The 23,547-nt window shown below is 42.4% G+C and overlaps 2 protein-coding genes across 8 annotated transcripts in view; one reads left to right on the top strand and one right to left on the bottom strand.

The window, feature by feature from the left end:
- The window catches only part of GART (phosphoribosylglycinamide formyltransferase, phosphoribosylglycinamide synthetase, phosphoribosylaminoimidazole synthetase), a 29,087-nt gene extending 20,220 nt beyond the window's left edge, over positions 1–8,867 (bottom strand). Inside the window, exons 1-4 of one of the 3 annotated variants that reach the window (XM_019420239.2) lie at positions 8,778–8,867; positions 4,078–4,263; positions 1,225–1,320; positions 585–759 (exon numbers count right to left, since the gene is read on the bottom strand). In XM_019420239.2, coding sequence (XP_019275784.2) covers positions 585–759; positions 1,225–1,320; positions 4,078–4,222 — 416 coding nt within the window. In that variant the 5' untranslated portion in view covers positions 4,223–4,263; positions 8,778–8,867. Of the gene's footprint in view, positions 1–584; positions 760–1,224; positions 1,321–4,077; positions 4,264–7,290; positions 7,415–8,777 lie in introns of those variants that run through there. The other 2 variants (XM_019420236.2, XM_019420238.2) reach the window with 2 other exon arrangements.
- SON (SON DNA and RNA binding protein) overlaps positions 8,372–23,547 on the top strand; it is a 33,014-nt gene continuing 17,838 nt past the window's right edge. For 4 of the 5 annotated variants that reach the window (XM_053903106.1, XM_053903107.1, XM_053903108.1 and 1 more), the window contains exons 1-4: positions 8,372–8,504; positions 11,544–11,710; positions 13,771–19,707; positions 21,534–21,694. In XM_053903106.1, the coding sequence (XP_053759081.1) occupies positions 8,428–8,504; positions 11,544–11,710; positions 13,771–19,707; positions 21,534–21,694 (6,342 nt within the window). In that variant the 5' untranslated portion in view covers positions 8,372–8,427. Of the gene's footprint in view, positions 8,505–11,543; positions 11,711–13,770; positions 19,708–21,533; positions 21,695–21,923; positions 23,462–23,547 lie in introns of those variants that run through there. The other variant, XM_053903110.1, reaches the window with a different exon arrangement.

Genomic DNA, 23,547 nt, shown 5'->3' with positions numbered 1-23,547 from the left:
TTTATTTTATCTCTTTTGAGAGAGACACAGACAGACAGAGCGAGCGAGCTAGTGAGCAAGTAGAGGAGGGACAGAGAGACAGGGGGACAGAGGATCTGAGGCAGGCTCTGTGCTGACAGCACAGAGACGGATGCCTAGCTCAAACTCACTAAGTGTGAGATCATAACCGCAGTCAGACGCTTAACCAACTGAGCCACCCAGGTGCCCCTAATTGCTTCATATTTTTAACACAACAAAGAACAAGAATGTTTCGTCATTTTAGATCTCAGTCCAGGTGGCAGAAGGCTAAGTGAAGATTCCTCACTCTAGTTAATTATTTATGAAAAAGCCAATATCCTTTATGTTGTAAGATGCCACTGTGTCAGTTTGGCTGTGAAAGGAGAGCCTGACTGCCGAATCAAATGTTATCTTTTCCCTTAGAAACTCTTCACTTATATTAAAAAAATTCTTCTTTCTGCAAGGCCACAGAGTTTACAACTATACATGCCCAGGGTCCTAACCTACACAGCATGAGTCCCCCCCCCCCCCCAATTATCTTACTATAAACCTGTGACACAAAAGTGACCTGTGTATCTTCTAGCTACCTCATAATGAAGCTGCAGGCCTCCTCAGGTCTGGTGAAAGCTCTCCACCGTGCGGTCGGGATTCCGTGTCGGTCCATAAACTCTTTGGCAAATCTCTTGCTGGACTCTAACTGAGCTGCTTCTGCTGTGGGACCAAAGCATCGCACTCCTGCAGAGGTCAGGTTCCCAACAATTCCTATTGATGGAAACAGGCAGCCTTAGGTGAACCAAGGTCTCTGTAGGGCCTTCTGACTCTGAAGAATCACGATTAGACTAAGTCTATAGGGACATAAAGCAGATAAGTAGTGGCAGAAAATAACTAGATTATTCATATTGTCTCCAGGATACAAACAGAAACTTTAGTACCATGTGATTCAAACCCAGCAAAAATTATTTGCTGGAGTCAAGTGCAGGATTATTAAATGGACACCAGAACAGAGTATAATATGAACACAGAAAATGTTTCCCACAGTTGCAGATTTGATCTTTCATTCATCACATTACTGATACATTAGGGAAAAACACGTAGAATCCATACATTTCAACAGGGTGAAAGCTCTTTTTCCAATGTGATACAAGATTAAAAATCCTCATCTTAGATGATCTCTAAGCTCCTGTTGGCAATGCATATATTGTATTGATAAATAGAAACAAACTTTACCAGCAGCCAGAGGTGCCTCTGGTCCAACAACTACGAATTCAATGTTCTCATCTTTGCAGAACTGAGCAAGGGCAGTGTGATCACTTATCGAGATGGCTGTGAACAGAAAAACAAACCCATCTCACTTGATAAAACATTAACAGTCATGCTGAAAAACAAGGACTTTATTTTTAGATGCCTATTAACTATTGGTTTTCTTTTACGGATACAGATGATCGTTTCACTGTGAGATATTCAGAACCTACTGCATTAAACTAACAAACATAGCTCAGTCCTCCATCACTACAGCCAGTTAGATGACAATACCAGTCAGCTTCCCAAAGAGCTATTAAAAGTCCTTTGTCACATTGATTGTAAGCAAAAAATGTAACACAGGATATATTCAGAAACTGTCTTTTAATGTCATTTACTCAAGATTTACTGAGAACCACTATATGCTAGATTCTATACTAGTCACTCGGTTAAGATACTAATAGAGTCCCTACACTTAGGATGCTTGTGTGGGAATTTTGGGTAATAAATATGCAAGCAAAAAAAAAAAAAAGAAAACAAACAAAAAAAACCCAAGTGTGAACAAATCAGGCAAATTTGATGTCAGGTGAATTGGGAGGCTATTCCAGGAAGGGTCTTTGGGCAGAGATGTGTAAGGTACGAACTGAATGATAATTTTAAGACCTACCTTCCTTCTTCAACCCATAAGTCAGGTAAGTTTTCTCAATGGAGTTCTAAATAATTAGCAGCAGGATCAACCATATGCAAAGTATGGGTTGATTCCATAAGCACCCTCATGCTTCACTGTATCTGGACCACCATTCTTTTTTGCTTTTGTTTTTTAGATTTATTTTTTTAATGTTTATTTGAGAGCAAGGGTGCACGCCAATGGGGGAAGGGCAGAGAGAGGGAAAGAGAATCGCAAGTAGGCTCTGCACCGTCAGCACGGGAGCCTGACAGGGGACTTGATCTCATGAATCACGAGATCATGACCTGAGCTGAAATCAACACCTGGATGTTTAACTGACTGAGCCACCCAGGAACCTCCGGACTACCATTCTTAAGTTGGCTGAAGTCTTAAACTATGATGTTTGTGATGTGTAGGGGGTAAGTGCAGAAAGAGTAGGGTTCTCAACTTGTGAGCTGCCTGAGTAGGATAAGGATAGAAAACCATGTACTCAGGGTTAGTATCTGCTAACACAACTGGGCTGAGCAGAGCTGACTACATCTGCACAGCAGAGAGTGGCAAGAGAAAAATACCTATCCTGTTGCTACAAGTGGTAGCAGTCTCATGGCAATCTTGAGAGATTTTCATGGGCCAGTCTACAGGACATCAACTGTTATTTACACAGAATGTGCCAGTTCTTCAATAAATACATTAAGATACCTCACCCATTGGTCCTATGTACACAGTTATCTTCTCCCAGTTTGTGGCTTCTTGGGCCCATGTTCTCTCCATAAATATTATGTGCCATACAGGGTACTAGGCACGATGGATGCAATACAAAAACAAGACAGATGGGTTTCTTGCCCTCATGTAGCTTACAATCTAGAGCTTATGTTCCTGCAGGGAAATGATGATAGGAGATAGACAATAGAAAAGTAAATCTGTACAATGGTTCATGACTGAAAGCATATGAAATGGGGTGGGCATGCTTTACCTAGAAGTTTCAGGAAAGACCTCTTTGAGGAGAGAACATATAGACTGAGACCTGAATGACAGGGAGCCAGTCATGCTAGGGGTGGGAACAAATACCAAGTTCAAGGCAGCTCTGTTTGGGAAAATGGCAGAACTGCATGGACAGAGAGCACACTGAAAAAAATACAAAGGACATAAAAGATCAGGCTGGAAAGTGATACAGGAGCCAGACTGCATAGGGCTTTGGAAGTTAGGAGTTTGAGTTCTATTCTAAGGAAGTCACTAAAGAATTTAAGGTAATGTAAGAACTGAACATTTTTTTTCACTTTTACCAGTGAAAGAGATAAAGGTTGAGGTCTATTATGGACTCAGATTTGCCAAAATTTACTTTTAATAGCACCGCTCAACTTTTCATTTCCAAAAAATACACATCAAAACGCCTTTACCCTTAGGCACCTGTGACTTTTTCAATGGATGTATTTTGTAACGTTTATAGTAATTTAAGATAAAGAAATGCTACCCTCTGAACAAGATACCTTTTTTAAGTAGGCTTCACACCCGTGCAGAGCCCAATGCGGAGCTTGATCTCACAACCCTGAGATCAAGAGTTGGATGCTTAACTGACTTGAGCCATCCAGGTGCCCCTGAATAAGATACCTTAAATTTACAACATACAAGTATTTAAATTACCACATACATCTTAAGGTTAAGAAAAGCATTCAAATATGAATAACTATCGATTCTATAAAGAACAGATGTGGTTGACATTTATCATTTACGATTATTAGCTATTACTCCCGACTTTATTTTTTTTGTATTTAAAATTTTTTTTTAAAGTGTATTCATTTTTGAGAGACAGAGTGTGAGTGGGGGAGGGGCAGAGAAAGAGGGAGACACAGAATCCAAAGCAGGCTCCAGGCTCTGAGCTGTCAGCACAGAGCCTGACGCAGGGCTTGAACCCATGAACTGTGAGATCATGACCTAAGCCCAAGTCAGACGCCCCTACTTAACTTATTTTTTTGAAAAAGAGCACACGTGTACGGGAGAGGGGTAAAGGGAGAAAGCAAGAGAGAATCTTAAGCAGACTCCATGCTCAGGGCGGAGCCCAACACAGGGTTGCATCTCCTAAGTGTGAGATCCTGACCTGAGCAGAAATCAAGTCAGACACTTAACTGACTAAGCCACCCAGGCGACCCTTACTCCCCACTTTTAAAGATGATTACCAGTATTTGAAATCTTTTCCAAGCAGGCAGTGCCTGCATTGCCCGGGGCAACCAACACATGTTTGACATGATTAGACTGTGCAAGTTTCCAGGCCAGTGTATGTTCCCTTCCGCCACCGCCAATTACAAGTATGCGGGCTGCCATTGCTCTGTCTGCAAAGCAGGAATTCCAAAGGAAAATAAAAGCTGCAGAAAGAAAACCACAGTTATTTTATAATGCATAAACTTTAGAAATCACAATTTCTAAATATGATTTAAGTGGTCACTTGCAATCCTACAAATAACATTTTACTCCCCAGATTTATTTATGAAAAATTAGGGATCATAATTTGAGATGACAATATTCATGAGGATTAGGGAGGTATGTATTTATGGAATCTCCACCTCTGATGTGGGGCCTGAACTCATGACCCCGAGATCAAGAGCTGCATGCTGTAATGACTGAGCTAGCCAGGCGCCCCAAGGTAGGTATTTTAAAAATGAGGCAGACTGGCCTAGAGCTAGGTTAAGGAATTAAATGGTGACTTCTAACCTGATTAAAAAAAAAATTTTTTTTCCTATGAATAATCACCTTTCTTCAAGTTTTACTTTACTCTTTTTGAAATTTTTTTAAAAGTTTATTTATTTTTTGAGTGAGAGAGAGAAAGGCATGTGAGCGGGGGAGGGGCAGAGAGAGACGGACTGAGAAAGAATTCCAAGCAGGGTCCACTGCCAGTGCAGAGCTCCACACAGGGTTTGAACCCACAAACCAGGAGATCATGACCTCAGCTTAATTCAAGAGTCAGAAGCTTGACCAACTGAGCCACCCAGGTGCCCCTACTTTTCCTCTTTTGAAAGATTTGCAATCATCAATCCTTAGTTAAACAAGAATCCTAACATTTCAAATTTAAACCTCAAATTTAATATACCTGCTTTTAAATCTTGAGATACCACAGATAAAACTTTAAAGTTATCATAAATTGGAAGAAATATTTAAGATTGTGGCTTGTATAGGGCCAGAGAGTAAATATTTTCATTTCCATCTTTGAGGGTCATGTCTATGGTAACAGCTCAACTCTGTCACTGTGGCACGAAAGCAGCCATAGACAATACAGAAATGGATGAACATGGTTATGTTCAGTGAAACCTTACATAAATAGCCAGTGGGCTGTAAGTCATAGTTTGCCTATGTTCTGCTCTAAGCAGTAGGAAGCTATCACAGGCTCACAAAGAATCATGAGTGTGTTTCAATAAAACTTTATTTATGGACACTAATGTGAATATCTTACAGTTTTCAAATGTCTTAAAAATATCATTCTTCCTTTAAATTCTTCCTAATCATGTAACAATTGTGAAAATTGTTCTTTTTTTTTCAACGTTTTTTTTTTTTTTTTTTTTTTTTTTTTTAATTTATTTTTGGGACAGAGAGAGACAGAGCATGAACGGGGGAGGGGCAGAGAGAGAGGGAGACACAGAATCGGAAACAGGCTCCAGGCTCCGAGCCATCAGCCCGGAGCCTGACGCGGGGCTCGAACTCACGGACCGCGAGATCGTGACCTGGCTGAAGTCGGACGCCCAACCGACTGCGCCACCCAGGCGCCCCTGAAAATTGTTCTTATTTGGTGAGCTGTACAAAAACTGGTGGCAGGAAGGATTTGGTACAAGGGCCAGTTTGCTGACTCCTGATTTAAGAACTTAGTGCAATATGCTAGAAGGTTGGTACAGAAGGCAAACTCAAACTTGAACACGTCTCACCATAGCTCTGGCATTTGATTCTCAGCTGGACGGATATAACACCTATCTCAACTCAAGTCAGCAGTGTAATCTTGGCTAAACTCTTACTACCTGTAATTCGATTTCTTTACATCTTAAAAGATGGAAGTAGGAGAACTTGCTTAAGAAGCTATATTAAGTAAGGGTTAACTGAAATAACATTTTCTTTGAAATGACATTTATAAACAGTTAATACAATTTCTGACAGCAGCAATAAATGCGAGCTTGTTATATTTTATTACTTTTACATAAGTTGATACATTAAGAGATACAAGTACTAACAGGGAGAGAAAAGCCAAAGGAATAAATACTTGTCACACTAGTCTACTAATTTCTAGAAGACGTTTCATTAGGTAGAAGGCAAACTGAAGACAGCAGAAAAGAAAACTGAAATCAGTAACTTCTTGAGTGATGCTAGGATTACATATTTACAGAAAAATCTAGGCTGGTAATACAAAACACTTACAACTTTTAAGCACTTACTTTGTGCCAGATGCTATTCTAAATGCTTTTCACGAGAATTGCTTCACAATCATAAGAATTCTATGAGGTAGCTACTATAACCACCCCCCTGTACCGATAAGAAACTGAGGTCCACTTGGGTTAAACAACTTGCTGTATGTCACATATCTAAGAGGAAGTGAAGCCTTGATTCCAAAGTATGCAATTTTGCTTGGATAGTCTTCACAGTTGAGATGATGATTACTTAAAATTTGAGGAAGAGAAAAGTCGCTATTGTCTCAGACAAAAGCTATTTTTAACAAAAAACAGCCTTGCCACGTGTATCAAAACACCCGAAATAAACAAATGTTTCTGAATTCTAGAGAAAAAAAAAAAAAACAAAAACCCAAACATTTAGTTTGGATGAGGGGCACGAAAGGAAAACTGTCCTAGCTGCCACAGCAGATCACAGAAATTGCATTAGGATCCAGCCTGAAGGAATCCACACCAGGGATGGTTAGGAGGCCTGGGCTGCAAAGTGCTTTGGTTTGGGTTGAGACTGCCCCTTACTAGCTGGGATACCTCGAGGAACTTAACTTTCTCGGGCCTCGGCCATCTAAACGGGTAACTTAAAACCAGAATAAGAGACTCAGGTAAACCAACTGAGAAGGACACGGTGAATGATATAAAGCAGAAACCAATTACGAAAGTGGACTAAATCTGCTACAGACCAGGGGGTGCATCAAGAAAAAATATGCATTTTAGGCTTATGACCTAAAAAAAGGCATAAAAATACAGACCCATTAAAAAAAAAAAAAAAAGAAAAAAAGACCCTGACATCTTAGAAGGGAGGGAATGTGAAAAATCCAACGTCAACCTCGGTCAAAAGAAGTGAAACGCACATGGCCCACCCACACCCACGGCACTTAAAACCAAGACGAGAATCCCTACAGTCAAATCGGTTCCTACAGTTTCATCCAATTCCTGATAGTAAATTCCCAAACCGAAGCATAGGCGTACTTTACTTAGAACCGGAGAGGGCTCCCGCAACGACACAGGGCGGTCCTGCAGCTCACGCTTACACGCTCACCCGCGCGCTCCGAGCCCGGGCGCCCGCCGTGCGCCGGAAGTCGGCCCAGCGGAATCCGGCGGGTGCCTCTACCCACCCCCCCCCCCCCCCGCCCCGCCCCGCGGCCCGCGCCACCCCATTGGTCAGCGCGGCCCGTGGTGGCCTCAGCGAGGTAATCAAGTGTGATTCCCTCTGGCTCTAGTGCGCGGCCTGAGCTTACTCCACAGTAATGCTACCAAGACCTTGCGCGTTTATAATGGATCATTACACTATCGGGGGCCACGTATCGTCTCTATTCATTCCCCCTTAGGAGGCCTCACAGCTCTGAGGGCGGGGGGGGGGGGGTCGCCAAAATGCTAGACCCACGATTAGCTTATTGTGTGTTGTGAACGAGTCAGAGCTGACTAGCTACTGCCAAGAACCTCCTGACACGCTCGACTCCCGACGAGACTAGAAGGCACCAGACTTTGAACGGCAGGTCGCCTAAGATCTCTGCCCTACTGCTTTAACAAAAAAAAAAAAAAAAAAAAGGCTGAGGACGCCATAAGAGAAAGATGGGGGTAAAAACATGTCCTTCGTATTCACACCACAGTGGGGCGGGCGCAGATAAATGGTTTTCCGGATGCATCTCCCTGCCAAAACACAACTTGGCGCCACCCGGGAACGGCGGAGGCCCCGTATCAAAGCACGTAGCCCTTCTTGCTCCCTTCTGTCATGCTATTTAATCTCGAGTATTTAGTAAACCTCTTAAGCCTCCCCAAACACTGTTGGCGATTGACAACGTAAACTGACACAGCCGCCTCTAGAGACGCTTCTCCTGTAATGGCGCCTGCGTCAGTCACTAACATGGCGGACATAGTCGTGCGCGGCGCAAACGTCAGCACCTCTACCCCAGCCGCTCAGAAACAGCGGAGGAGAACTAGGCCGTGCTCCCTGATTGGTCCAGAGGCGGAGCGTGCCAGTCCAGACGCTCCCGCAGAAGCCAATCAGGACGGCGAGAGACGGAATTGGCCGCTGCGCCTCCTCCCGAGGCATGCTGGGAGCCTGGAGGACTAGCGAGGAGGAGTTGAGAGAACGGAGCGGACGCCATGGCGACCAACATCGAGCAGATTTTTAGGTCTTTCGTGGTCAGTAAATTCCGGGAAATTCAACAGGAGCTTTCCAGGTAAACGCTTCCCAGACTCTTCTGCTCCCAAGGGACCGATAGGGCCCCGTCTAGCCTTCCGTGGCACCCTTCTTCAGAGACGCCGTCGTTCCTCGCCTCAGGCCCCGCTACAGCCCCGCCTGGGCCTGGGATCCATTTTCCGGGCCCTCCCCCCCCCATCCGCTCCCTCCCTTCCCTGCGAGGAACTTTGTCTTTTCCGAGGTAACCCCAGACTCCCTCTTCTAGCGACGGGTTGTGATGTTCATTTTTCTTTCCCGTTTGGCCATCCCTTACCTTTTAGCTACTCGTAGGCCTGGTTGTCCACCAGGGACGGGCCTAGTTCCTGCCTCAGCTCCTCCTCCGCCGCCGCGTTTCCCCTCCCCCTCTCCGCCTCCGCGGATTTCGCCGGCCGGTGCCTCTGACCGGAAAGGGTCTCTAACGGCCGTTTCTTGAGTAATCTTAAATCCGCTTTATTATTGGCAAGCTTGAGATCACTTTGGGGGTCGGGATCCTTTAATTAGATTATTTGGGCCCTAGGGTCCTGTGGCTTCCACCAGACAGCATTCCTAATGGATTAGAAACTGAAGTGAAAGCTCAAATTAATGTTAGGTACTTTGACACAATATTCGAGGTGAGGACGGAAGAGTATTTTCACTAACAATTTCGGTTGGAAAGTAGGTTTCTGTTGACGTCTAATTTAATTTTTTTGTTGTTGCTGCTTCTGCCCCGGTTGACATGTATCATCAACACGCTACTTTTGCCGTTGCGTTAGACCTTACATAGTTTACCCTTGGTTTCAAAATTTGAATGGGAAGAGATTTCCAAAGAAATAGTTGTTTACTGACGAGGAAAATGGTGTGGGTCATGATGTTACGTGGTTGTCTTTTAGTATTTTTGCTTCATGTAACGTAAATATTCCGAGTTCAAGTGTTTTTGCTCGTTATATTTTGAAAGTTTAGAGTAATAGCATGAATTTGAAAACGCAGTTGTAAATTAGGTGCTGAAATTAACATAGGTTTATTGGGGCAACGGTATATAGTATCGCTAAGATTATTTTTTTGTAGGATATTTTGTTTAAGTAGGAAATCTATACGCTCACTTATTTCATCGCTGTTTAAAATTTTGTCATGTGTTAGTGATTTTAGATGATAAGAGAAGACCAGAGGAATATAATTTTCTGAAAATTTTAATAGTTTCATCGGACAGTTGTATTTGCTTATTATAATGTCTTGTTTTTATGCCTTTTAAAAATCAGTTATTGCATTTGAAAAACAAGTGTTTTATTGTAAAAACTTTAGAAAAAATAAAAAATTAGAAAGTGGGAAAACCGCATAATGTTCTTTATGTTCTTTCATTTTTTTTCCCCTGTGTGTACAGATGCACATACATATTTTGTGAATTGTGATCATCTTGTTTTGTGTTGTGTTTTCACCTGATCGCGAACAAGTTTGTCTTTTGTCCCATTCTCAGTCGTCTTTTGGGACCTTTTTTATGGTTTCATAGAATTCTTTTGTAGGAATGTATTGTTGGATATTTAGATGGTTTGAAATTTTCATCCCTTTTCAGTAATTGAGATGAATATTTGATGACTTAAAGATGATTATTATAATCTTTTTTTAGTTATACTTTTTGGTTTTTAAATCCATGGCTTAGTAGTAAGGTGATTGATTATGTGTACGTGCTTAGGAAAAGAGTAAAAGAAGCTCCAGAAAGTCTAAAAAGAATATTAGATAAAAAAACTTATTGGGAATATTCAGCTTCTTGTCATTTAAGTAATAAATTATCAGTCTGAGAGCAAAATTTTGATTATTCCAGTGAGCTATATTTGCCATATTTTCCTGCGTATTTTTACATATATCAATTTGTGTAAGGGGGCTGACGTTTAAGTAAAGTAAGTTATTTATTGTGTATAGATGGTTGTTAAAGTGTAAGCTCTGGTTTTGAATACCAGCTTCACCTACTAGTGAACTTTAGTTTGGTTTCATCTCTGTGGGTCATTGTCCTCATTTGTAAAATCAGAATGACAGTGGTAATCATAGAGTTTTGTTAGGATTAAATGAGTTAGGGAATGTAGACCCATGACTCTAATTAATAGTCAATAAGTGTTAATTATTATGTGACCCATTAAAAAGCCAAGTGTTCTAAATTTAACTACTGATTTTTTTTTTTGTTTTTTGACCATTTAGACATTTATCAGGAGTGAAGCATAATTGATCGTTTTTTGTTAGTAGGTAAATTAAATTGAGTGTGTTAAAATTATTTTTCAAAACAACTCTGTTAACTTACACAAAAATAGTAAAAATGACTAGCTAAACGACATGCTTCTCATGTCCAGATTCTTACAGCCCTGTGAATTGAAAACATGTTGAGCCATCTATATTAATTTACTGTTAGTGAAATAAAATGTCACTTGTTTCCCATGAGTTTTTTTGAACACCAGAAAATACTAGGATTCTTGACTGTGGATAAAAGCTATGTAAATGTATTTTTCTTTTTAAACTTCATGGCATTTCAGTAATTTTAATCAGTCTAAACCTGATCTGAGGGTACAGTTTTACCCTTTTTACTTAATGTGTCTGTGGTAACTGTTCCTTGATATTGTTGATGCTGATTGTGATCCATGTACAGGTGTGGTTTTATTGTGGCTCTAGTTTTCTATCATAATGTTAGGTGGTGTATTTTTCTTTGGATATATGATTGTGATCAGTAGGTTTTTTTTCCTCTGAGATAAAAATGCACGTTAACCCGAATCTAAATCAGTTTAGGTTTCTGGGAATATTTTATTATTTATTTTGTAAGGAGCTTAGAAACCTCTTTTAAAGATTTTTTCTTAATTTTCACAGTTCTGAAAACTAAGTTATTGTGTAAAAATAAAGATGTACCAAATTTGAGTAGTGTGAAGGAGGCACTGTTTGTGGGGGAATATCCTCTGAAAGAAATCCCAAAATGGTGAAATGTATGAACATTATAAGATTATTTTAATCAACTGAGTTATAAATATTAATGTATTATATAGTGTGGTAAAAGTATTAATGAATTTTGAAAACTTTTCTTGTCAAGTGGAAGGAATGAAGGCCAGCTCAATGGTGAAACAAATACACCTAATGAAGGAAACCAGGCAGGTGATGCAGCTGCCTCTGCCAGGAGCCTACCAAATGAAGAAATAGTTCAGAAGATAGAGGAAGTACTTTCTGGGGTCTTAGATACAGAACTACGATACAAGCCAGGTAAGCTGGGGATAATCAGCTGTCTTAAAAACTAAGGTTTTTAATTAGTTAACAGTATTATTTTTTTATTGCAGGGTATTTAAAAGTGTTTATTAGACTTTACTAAATTTTACTTTACTAAATTTTATTTACTGAAGACATTGTTTAAATTTTTCTGTGAAAATATAGTTGTACTGTAACGTGAGCATTGATAATTAATTTGCTTTGCTGGTGGAATATTATAACTGTATTTGATTCGGTCTTGTGCCTCATTGCTAGGATTCTGAAAGCAGGTTTTCATTGAACAGTTGTGTACATGTCAGCTTTGGAAGGGGCAGGAGCCTGGACCAAATCTGTAATGATTTTACAACCCTAGGAGGTTTTAGTTTAAAGCCCAAGGTTACAGATTGCCTTGTTTTTGCATCTGCTCCTCCTAAAAATGCAATGGATGGAGAGGAGTCATTGCTTTGGTATTTAGTGTTTTGGAAATTAAAATAATTGATGCTTAGAAATGAAAGACTTATGATCAAGCACAAAAAGAACTATCTTCATTTAGTTTTAGAAATGGGCGGGTGGTATGGTTTTGTTTCTTATTTGAATTGTTTTTGATATAGGACACGGTAAAAACAGCATAGACTTCAGCTATACTTAAGTTTATGGTTGTAGCAACTTTTTTTTGAAGTATACTTTAGCTAACTAGCATGAGGTGCATGATAACTAGTAGAAAGTAATTAATTTTGTTTTAGAATAGGTCTTGTCACGGATTGATTTATTTTCTCTGTAATCTTTTTTGGTTATTTACTTATTATTTGAGAGAGAGAGAGAGAGAGAGAGCTAGAGCATGAGTGGGGGAGGGGCAGAGAGAGAGGGAGACAGAATCCGAAGCAGCCTCCAGACTCTGAGCTGTCAGCAGAGCCCAGCGCGGGGCTCGAACCCACGAACTGTGAGATCATGACCTGAGCTGAAGTTGGACACTAACCAGCTGAGCCACCCCGGCGCACCTAAGTTTATTTTTGAGAGAGAGAACGAGCGTGAGGGAGCTAGAGCACGAATAGGAGAGGGGCAGAGAGCAATGGGGAGAGAGAATCCCGAGCAGGCTCCTTGCTGCCAGTGCAGAGCCCAACTTGTGGCTTGATCATAACCTGAGCCGAAATCAAGAGTTGGACATGTAACCAACTGAGCCACCCAGGCCTCCCTCCCCAGGTCTAGATTTCTGATTAGCTTTTCTGCGATGACTAAAATTTGTCTAATTGGATATTGGTATTAGAATAAATTTACCTGGTTGTAAAGTAGAAAAGAAGTTATTTTCTATTTCAGAAAAGTGCAGCGGTTTTAAGTTAAATGTAAAGAGGTAGAAGAATTTCTTTTCTAAGTGACTTATTTTTTAAGTAAAAACATTGAGATTATTTTGGCAATTTTAGAGGAGGGTTGGGGGGGAAAGGTGTTTATTAGAATGTAACACGGGTGTGATGAAGTAAAGTTCACGTTTGGTGTTGATGCTTTACGTTAGTTGTTCAGCCCTTCGTATACTGCATAAAAGCACTCGTTAGCATTTGCACGCATTAGCATTTTAACTCACTTTGTCCTCTAACTTTAGGAGACAGAGTGTCAGTAATTTGGCCAAGTCCATTCATCTAGTGAGTGGTGATTGAGTCAGGATTCAAAAAACAGATAGTGAAAATTGTTTAATGAGTATATCTTTTATAGCAATTTGAATTTTAACAACTGATAATACAAAATACTCTTCGGTAAGTGTAGTTTGAAAGTATTTTGCTGTGTTTTGAGAGTTGGAGAAAAAAGTTTTAAGCTTAATAAAACACAGTATAAGTCTCAAGTTTTTATGATAAACTGATAATTTTTTTTTACGTTGCTGATAATTTTAGACTTTAGTTGTAGAAAGAAATATTGGAAAAGTTTGTAGGTAATCGGTATATAGAAAATAGTTTACTTAGTAACTTTATTTAACAAAAAGTATTATACAATGGCATTTTAATGTGGAATATGAGTCTCGTTTATGTGATTTATCTGAGTTTACATTGGGGAATGTTTGACAAATTAAAATCCGTTTCCCTTACTTTCAGACCTGAAAGAGGCCTCCAGAAAAAGTAGATGTGTGTCAGTACAAACAGATCCTACTGATGAAATTCCCACCAAAAAGTCAAAGAAGCATAAAAAGCACAAAAATAAAAAGAAGAAAAAGAAGAAAGAAAAGGAAAAAAAGTATAAGAGACAGCCAGAAGAATCTGAATCAAAGGCAAAATCACATCATGATGGGAACATAGATTTAGAATCGGATTCGTTTTTGAAGTTTGATTCTGAACCTTCAGCGATGGCACTGGAGCATTCTGTAAGAGCGTTTGGCCTTTCTGAGACCAGTGAATCTGCTGCAGTTGTGTTAGAACCTCCTGTGGTACCAATGGAGGTATCAGAGCCACATACCTTAGAAACTCTGAAGCCAGCTACAAAAACTGCAGAACTGTCAGTTGCATCAACATCCGTAATTTCAGTGCAGTCAGAGCAGTCTGTGGCAGTCACGCTGGAACCACCCATGACAAAGATTCTGGATTCCTTTACAATGGCACCAGTGCCCACTACAACAGTCGTGCTAAAGTCATCTGAGCCGGTTGTCACAATGTCTGTGGAATATCAGATGAAGCCTGTGCTGAAATCTTTGGATACCACACCTGCAGAGCAATCAAAGATGCTAGAACCGCCAGTAGCAAAAGGGCTAGAGCCGTCGGAAACCCTTGTGGTATCATCCGAGATCACTGCTGAGGTGCACCCTGAGCCGAGTACGTCAACAACAGTGGATTTTCCAGAGTCATCTGCAACTGAAGTGCTCAGATTGCCAGAGCAGCCTGTAGAAGTACCGTCGGAGATCGCAGATTCACCCATGACAAGACCACAGGAGTTGCCGGAGTTGCCCAAGACCACAGCGTTGGAGCTGCCGGAGTCGTCGGTGGCCTCAGTGGTGGAGTTGCCGGGGCCACCTGCGACCTCCAAGCCGGAGTTGCAGGGGCCCCCTGTGACTCCATTGCTGGAGTTACCTGGGCCCTCTGCTACCCCGTTGCCAGAGTTGCCAGGCCCCCTTTCTACCCCAGTGTCTGAGTTGCTAGGGCCCCCTGCGACAGCAGTGCCTGAGTTGCCGGGGCCCTCTGTGACATCAGTGCCACAGTTGTCGCAGGAATTGCCAGGGCTTCCGGCACCATCCGTGGGGTTGGAGCCACCACAGGAGGTACCAGAGCCACCTGTGATGGCACAGGAGTTGCCAGGGCTGCCTGCGGTGACAGCAGCAGTAGAGTTGCCAGGGCAGCCTGCGGTAACGGTAGCAATGGAGTTGGCCGAACAACCTGTGACGACGTCAGAGTTGGAGCAGCCTGTGGGGATGACAACGGTGGAACATCCTGGGCAGCCTGAGGTGACGACGGCAGCAGGGTTGCTGGGGCAGCCTGAGGCAGCGATGGTGCTGGAGTTGCCAGGACAGCCAGTGGCAACGACAGCGCTGGAGTTGCCAGGGCAGCCTTCGGTGCCTGGGGTGCCAGAGTTGCCAGGGCTGCCTTCGGCAACTAGGGCGCTGGAGTTGTCAGGGCAGCCTGTGGCAACTGGGGCACTGGAGTTGCCTGGGCAGCTCATGGCAACTGGGGCACTGGAGTTCTCGGGGCAGTCTGGGGCAGCCGGAGCCCTGGAGCTTTTGGGGCAGCCTCTGGCAACAGGGGTGCTGGAGTTGCCAGGGCAGCCTGGGGCGCCAGAGTTGCCTGGGCAGCCTGTGGCAACTGTGGCGCTGGAGATCTCTGTTCAGTCTGTGGTGACAACAACGGAGCTGTCAACGATGACCGTGTCGCAGTCCCTGGAGGTGCCCTCGACGACAGCGCTGGAATCCTATAATACGGTAGCACAGGAGCTGCCTACTACATTAGTGGGGGAGACTTCTGTAACAGTAGGAGTGGATCCCTTGATGGCCCAGGAATCCCATATGTTAGCTTCTAACACCATGGAGACCCATATGTTAGCGTCCAACACCATGGACTCCCAAATGCTAGCATCCAACACCATGGATTCCCAGATGCTAGCGTCCAACACCATGGATTCCCAGATGTTAGCCTCTAGCACCATGGACTCCCAGATGTTAGCAACTAGCTCCATGGACTCCCAGATGTTAGCAACTAGCTCCATGGACTCCCAGATGTTAGCAACCAGCTCCATGGACTCTCAGATGTTAGCAACCAGCTCCATGGACTCCCAGATGTTAGCAACCAGCTCCATGGACTCCCAGATGTTAGCAACCAGTTCCATGGACTCTCAGATGTTAGCAACCAGCTCCATGGATTCCCAGATGTTAGCTACCAGCACTATGGATTCCCAGATGTTAGCGACCAGCACCATGGACTCCCAGATGTTAGCTACTAGCTCTATGGATTCTCAGATGTTAGCATCAGGCACTATGGACTCTCAAATGTTGGCTTCCGGCACCATGGATGCTCAGATGTTAGCATCTGGTACCATGGATGCCCAGATGTTAGCATCTAGTACCCAAGATTCTGCTATGTTGGGTTCAAAATCTCCTGATCCCTACAGGTTAGCTCAGGATCCTTACAGGTTAGCTCAGGATCCCTATAGGTTAGGTCATGACCCTTATAGGTTAGGTCATGATGCCTACAGGTTAGGGCAGGACCCATATAGATTAGGCCATGATCCCTACAGACTAACTCCTGATCCCTATAGGATGTCACCTAGACCCTATAGGATAGCACCCAGGTCCTATAGAATAGCCCCCAGGCCGTACAGGTTAGCACCAAGACCCCTGATGTTAGCATCTAGACGTTCTATGATGATGTCCTATGCTGCAGAACGTTCCATGATGTCATCTTACGAACGCTCTATGATGTCCTATGAGCGGTCTATGATGTCCCCTATGGCTGAGCGCTCTATGATGTCAGCCTATGAGCGCTCTATGATGTCAGCTTATGAGCGTTCTATGATGTCCCCTATGGCTGAGCGCTCTATGATGTCAGCTTATGAACGCTCTATGATGTCAGCTTACGAGCGCTCCATGATGTCCCCAATGGCTGACCGATCTATGATGTCCATGGGTGCCGACCGGTCTATGATGTCGTCCTACTCTGCTGCTGACCGGTCTATGATGTCATCGTACTCTGCAGCTGACCGATCTATGATGTCATCTTACACTGCTGATCGTTCAATGATGTCTATGGCAGCTGATTCTTACACCGATTCTTATACTGATACATATACGGAGGCATATATGGTGCCACCTTTGCCTCCTGAAGAGCCTCCAACAATGCCACCATTGCCACCTGAGGAGCCACCAATGACCCCACCTTTGCCTCCTGAGGAACCACCGGAGGGTCCAGCATTACCTACTGAGCAGTCAGCATTAACAGCTGAAAATACTTGGCCTGCAGAGGTACCAGCATTACCTCCTGAAGAGTCTGTATCACTGTCTGAACCTTCTGTGAGTCAAAGTGAGATTTCAGAGCCTTCGACATTGCCTGCTAATTATTCAGTGTCAGCATCAGATCCTTCAGTGTTAGCATCAGAGGCTGCTGTTACCGTTCCAGAACCACCGTTAGAGCCAGAGTCTTCGGTTACATCAACACCCATAGAGTCTGCGGTAGTAGCAGAAGAGCATCAAATTGTTCCAGAGAGACCAGTGACTTACATGGTATCTGAAACTCCCATGATGTCAGCTGAACCAACTGTATTAACATCAGAACCTTCAGTTACGTCTGAGACAGCAGAAACTTTTGATTCCATGAAAGCTTCAGGACATGTTGCCTCAGAGGTATCTCAGTCCCTCCTGGAGTCAGCTGCGACTAATCCAGAGCCATCACAGAGCGCTCTAGAGCTGCCAGCCATGGCTGTCTCAGAGCTACCAGCTGTGGCTGTCCCAGAGCCACCAACTGGGACTGTTCCAGAGCCCCCAGCTGTGACTGTCTTGGAGACCCCAGCCATGGCTATCCCGGACCCAACAGCTATGGTGGTCTCTGACTCAACAGCTGTGGCTCTTCCAGACCCACCCACAGCTGAGGCTGTCCCGGAGACTGTGGCCTTGGCTGAGTCAGAGAATGTTACCATTTCTGTGCCAGTTGTTTCTGCTCTGGAGCCTAGTGTGCCTGCCCTGGAACCAGCAGTGTCAGTCCCTCAGGCTAATGCAGTTCTTTCAGAACCACCTGTTTCAGTGCAAGAATCCACTGTGATAATTTCAGAGCCTGCCATCACTGTCTCAGAACAGACCCAAATAATACCGACTGAGATAGTTGCAGAGTCTACACCAATGATACTGGAGTCTGATGTTATAAAAGGAGTGAATTTACTATCTGGTGATCAAAATCTTACTCCAGAGATTGGCATGCAGGAGATTCCCATGCATTCAGATGAAGAGCCGCATGCTGAAGGACACCTGAAGAATGACCCTTATGAAAGTGATCATGGTACAAATATAGACCTTAACATAAATAATCACTTAGTTGCTAAAGGGATGGAACATGACACAGTGTCTGCTGCCGCCACTGGTGCTGTTGGTGAAATCGGTGAAGGGAATATTTTATCCATCGGTGAGACTAAACAATGCACAGTATTGGATACATGCTCTAGTGTTAGCGAAGTTGATGGAGGAACTCTATCTTCTGCTGGTCCCTTTGCTCTTGAACCTGATGCAGTGGGAACCAGTAAGGGTATTGAGTTTGCTACAGCATCTGCTCTCACTTCAGTTAGTAAATATGATGTTGAAGTATCTTTAACCACTCAAGATACTGAACACGACATGATAATTTCCACTAGTCCCAGTGGTGGTAGTGAAGCTGACATAGAGGGACCTTTGCCTGCTAAAGACATTCATCTCGATTTACCATCTAATAACTTTATTAGTAAGGATGCAGAAGGACCATTACCTATAAAAGAGTGTGACCAGACATTAGCAGTTGCTCTCAGCCCTAAAGAAAGTAGTGGGGAAGATAAAGAAGTACCTCTCCCTACTAAAGAGATACTCTCTGATTCAGGATTTTCTGCCAATATTGATGATATTAATGAAGCAGATTTAGTGAGACCATTACTTCCTAAGGACATGGAACGTCTTACAAGCCTTAGAGCTGGTATTGAAGGACCTTTACTTGCAAGTGAGGTTGAACGTGACAAATCTGCTGCCAGTCCAGTCGTAATCAGTATACCAGAAAGAGCTTCAGAGTCCTCTTCAGAGGAAAAAGATGATTATGAGATTTTTGTAAAAGTTAAGGACACACATGAGAAAAGTAAGAAAAACAAGAACCGGGACAAAGGTGAGAAAGAAAAGAAAAGAGACTCCTCATTAAGATCTCGAAGTAAGCGTTCCAAGTCTTCTGAACATAAATCACGCAAGCGTACCAGTGAATCTCGTTCTAGGGCAAGGAAGAGATCATCGAAATCTAAGTCTCATCGCTCTCAGACACGTTCAAGGTCACGTTCAAGACGCAGGAGGAGGAGCAGCAGGTCAAGGTCAAAGTCCAGAGGAAGGCGATCTGTATCAAAAGAGAAGCGTAAAAGATCTCCAAAGCACAGGTCTAAGTCTAGGGAAAGAAAAAGAAAGAGATCAAGTTCCAGGGATAACCGGAAAACAGTTAGAGCTCGAAGTCGCACCCCAAGTCGTCGGAGTCGGAGTCACACTCCTAGTCGGCGAAGAAGATCTAGATCTGTGGGGAGGAGGAGCTTTAGTATTTCCCCAAGCCGCCGCAGTCGCACCCCAAGCCGCCGCAGCCGCACCCCAAGCCGCCGCAGCCGCACCCCAAGCCGCCGCAGCCGCACCCCAAGCCGTCGCAGCCGCACCCCTAGCCGCCGCAGCCGCACCCCAAGCCGCCGGAGAAGATCAAGGTCTGTGGTAAGGAGACGAAGCTTTAGTATCTCACCAGTAAGATTAAGGAGATCACGAACACCTTTGAGAAGAAGGTTTAGCAGATCTCCCATTCGTCGTAAACGATCCAGGTCTTCTGAGAGAGGCAGATCACCTAAACGTCTGACGGATTTGAGTAAGTAATTTTAAAATTTATTGGCATTGTAATAGAGGATGATACAAATCCATTTTTTCTGATCTTTGAATCCAATGGAATATTTTGGGTTATTGGCTTAGGTAAATATTTCTGTCTTTAAATTTCCATATAGGTGGCTCTTGGGCAACATGGGTTTGAACTGGATGGGTCCACTTATACATGAATTTTTTGATAAAGTATTAGTATTGTAAATGTGGTTTCCTTAATGGTTTTCTTAATGTTTTTTGTAGCACATAGCATGTAATACATATACAAAACATATGTTAATTAGCTGTTTATGTTATCAGTAAGGCTTCCAGTCAGTGGTGTACTATCCGTAGTTAAGTTTTGGGGGAGTCAAAAGTACATGCCATTTTTAAGTACGACGGTATCAGTGCCTTTAACTCCTCTTGTTCAAGGGTCAACTGTAATTAGATTATGGGTTTTAGAAAACAGGGATAAGTAAATTAGTAATTAGAGTTAAAAAGATGTGCTTTGGAGTGTATTAGAACCAAGGTGTTTACATACTTGAATGTTTTTACATACTTGAAGTTTGAACTATTTCCTGTAACTGAAAATGGAAAGTAGAAGTCTAGTTAAAGATAAGGCTGGTATACGCTGAGCTTGTTTCACTGCATGTATGCCAACATAGATCCTTGAACACAAGCCTGAAATTACAGTGTGTGTGTTTTTTTTAAATAAGTTCCATGATTGAAAAGGGCAACACAGGGCTGTTAAATGTGTGCAAAGGTAACTCTGATTGGTATAACGGGTAATGGAAGTGAGTAGGGAATTTTGCACGGTGGGGAGTTCTTTTTTATCTGGGTTGGTGATAATAGCAAAATAAGGTTTTAAGTTTATTAGATTGACTTTAGTATTTTAATAATCTGCCTTTTAAAATAGAGTGCTCTAGTTCCCTTTGATTTAACGAGTGTGCAGGGATGATTAAAAGTGGGTGGATAGTGCATGACTACCTGCAATAATGGATAATTTATCATTATGTCAGTAGATTTGACATTTCCAGGTCAGGGTTGTCTAAAGAAAAAGACCCGAACAGTAAGGGAAAATTCATTCAGTTAAGCAAAAGTTGGGTTGTTGGGTTGTTTTTTAAATTTAGACAGCGAGAGAGAGTGCACCCGCACAAGCGGGAGAGAGAATCTCAAGCAGGCTCCATGCTCAGGGCCTGACACTGGGCTCAATCCCATGATGCTGGGATCATGACCTGAGCCAAAATCGAGAGTTGGATGTTTAACCAACCCAGGCGCCCGAGTTCTTGTTTTTTTATTTTTGTTTACAGAATTACGTCTTTGAAGTGATTACAAGTTAGTAGAGGAGATGTGGATAAAATGCATGTATGTCTGTTTTACCAAGTAGTAACCTGCCAGAAAGAGCAGAATGTGATGATTACTTGTATAGTTAGGGCACTTTTGAGCACACTGAAGAGGAGTGTTAAATTCTGGCTTGTTAGAAGAGGTTGAATTTGGGCTTAAAGAGTGATTTAAAATGTCATATTAGAAGGAAAGTGATTTTAAGGGCATGATACTTTTGGAAAACAAAGGACTGTGCAGGTGTGTGTGTGTGTGTGTCTTAGAGTGTCTGGCAGGGTTCTGTAATTTAGCTATTTTGTGTAGTGTGTGAATGGGAAGCCAAACGTGGAGTTCATCGGGGCATTTGCTTAAAAACTGACCTGAAGAGTGATTTGATCACAACTGTATGTTAGGGCAGAAAATTGATGCCTTTAATTTTGTTAGTGTATAAGATTTTAGATAGAACAAAATGTGTTTATTAGTCTTATGGGAAAACTGCTTCTATTTTTCCTCTTCCAGACAAGGCTCAATTACTTGAAATAGCCAAAGCTAATGCAGCTGCCATGTGTGCTAAGGCTGGTGTTCCTTTACCGCCAAACCTAAAGCCTGCACCTCCACCTACAATAGAAGAGAAAGTTGCTAAAAAGTCAGGAGGAGCTACCATAGAAGAACTAACTGAGGTAAGCTAGACAGAATTTGTTTACATTCTTAAGTGGATTATTTCAGTGATGTTGACTCTGGAGCGTGCCAAAACCCGAATTGTGGGCTGAACTGATAATGGCTGGCACCGAGTGGCCAAAACCCGAAATACAGATGTGGCAGCGGCAGAAGCTCTGTTTAGCAGGCCATTATCCGGGATGGCTAAGCTCCGCTAGCTAAAAGTTACTTCCCATTACTTTTGCTTTCCAGTTTTAGAAGCCAAACTGACTGAGGAGTGGGACGGTTCGTTTGAATGGAGGAGGTGTTGAGTGAGCAACACGCAGAAGCTCGCCTACAGTTTCGTTTCCATTCACGACGTGTTCACTGATCGCCACGAGTGTACTGCATATACGCAAAGACACAGACAATCTTCAGAAATGATCTTTTGCCACCGGAGCTTGGAAATTAATGAGAATAGCTGGCCATTGCCTGAAAGGAACTTCTTACGCATCAACATTTCGGGTTTTGGCTGTTTGGTACCAGCCATTGGTGATAATGGCCGGCCATTATCAGTTCTTCCTGCGGTTCGGGTTTTGGCAGTAACATATATTTTAGACACACTTGTTTCTGTTTTTAAGAATTTGATCTTTTCAATTGAGGCTTTTTTTGGCTTTGTTTTGTTAATATTATTTTTATTATTATTTTTTTTTTTTTGGGGAGGACGCTGAAATACTGCTGCTAGGATCCAGAAATACCACACTGTTTCATATATTGAAACTTGTTATTGGCTAGCCTTATGCCAGCCTGCCACTGTTAATATATTCTGTTCCCCTTGGTTACAGGCTTGGTATACTCTGTGTTTTTTGGCCAATTGAGCTTTTTATCCTATTGTAACATTTTCAATTGATAATGGATGTGACAAATTCTACTGCTTGTATAGACAAGTCCACCCAAATTTACTCTGACCTTTTTATAAAGCCAGGTAATGGAGTCTATTCCTTAGCTTCTCAGGAAGGAATTGACTTTGCTTTATGTGTCAGACTTCATCAGTTAACACCCTCTCCATCATGCCTTATTTTCCATTCTTGAGTTTTGTTCCTTTAGAGACTCAACCTACAAAACACTTATGGAGAGACACATGACCATCTAGCCCAATTGTACATGTTTCAAAGTTTTTATTTTGCCATGCATTTGGGGGTTCATATAGTTTCTTAATGTTTCCTCACTTAGATTTATTGAAATATGAATTACAACTTTTTTTTTAATTTAAGGACTTAGTGAAGGCTTCTATTACTTGCTCGTCAAATCTAAGCTCCTTCTCTAAAACCTTGTGAAACTTAGTGTTTCCCTGTATGTTTTTAAGCCTCGTTTTCAGCCCTCTTGTTCCTTCTAATACAAGTTTCTCACCTTTTTACCACCATCTAACTATGATGACTCTTTTTTCTTTTCCTGCCAGTCCTTGTTCTTAACTATGAAAATCTGGCTTAGAACTCTTCAAGGAATAGCCCTTGGTTATCAAATTCTGCCTGATTCTGTTTTCTCTTAAGCTTTTATTCTTTCAGCACTTATGTATTCCATTTGTATTATATCATTTTGCACTTGTTAATTGTGTTGCTCTGTAAAAGCGTTCCTCAATTATTTCATGTGTATGTAATTCTGTTTCTTGAACTAGATTGTAAGCTCCTTGGGAGCAGGGACCATGTCTTCTACTCTTTTTTTTTTTTTTTTTTTTGTATTCCCTGGACAGTGCCCAGTACAGTGCTCTGCACATAGTAGGTGCTCAATAAATGTTGTTGACTGACTGAACAGCTAGAGTGTGTTTAAATAATAGCCGATAAGCTAAGCTACTTACCTACAACCTGTTTATCTTGTTTTATTTCTGAAAGTTGATTTT

The sequence above is a fragment of the Panthera pardus genome, unplaced genomic scaffold (assembly GCF_024362965.1).
Source record: "Panthera pardus isolate Hobbes unplaced genomic scaffold, ASM2436296v1 HiC_scaffold_16, whole genome shotgun sequence".
Taxonomy (NCBI): Eukaryota; Metazoa; Chordata; class Mammalia; order Carnivora; family Felidae; genus Panthera; species Panthera pardus.
This window is presented reverse-complemented; position numbering and strand designations above follow the sequence as displayed.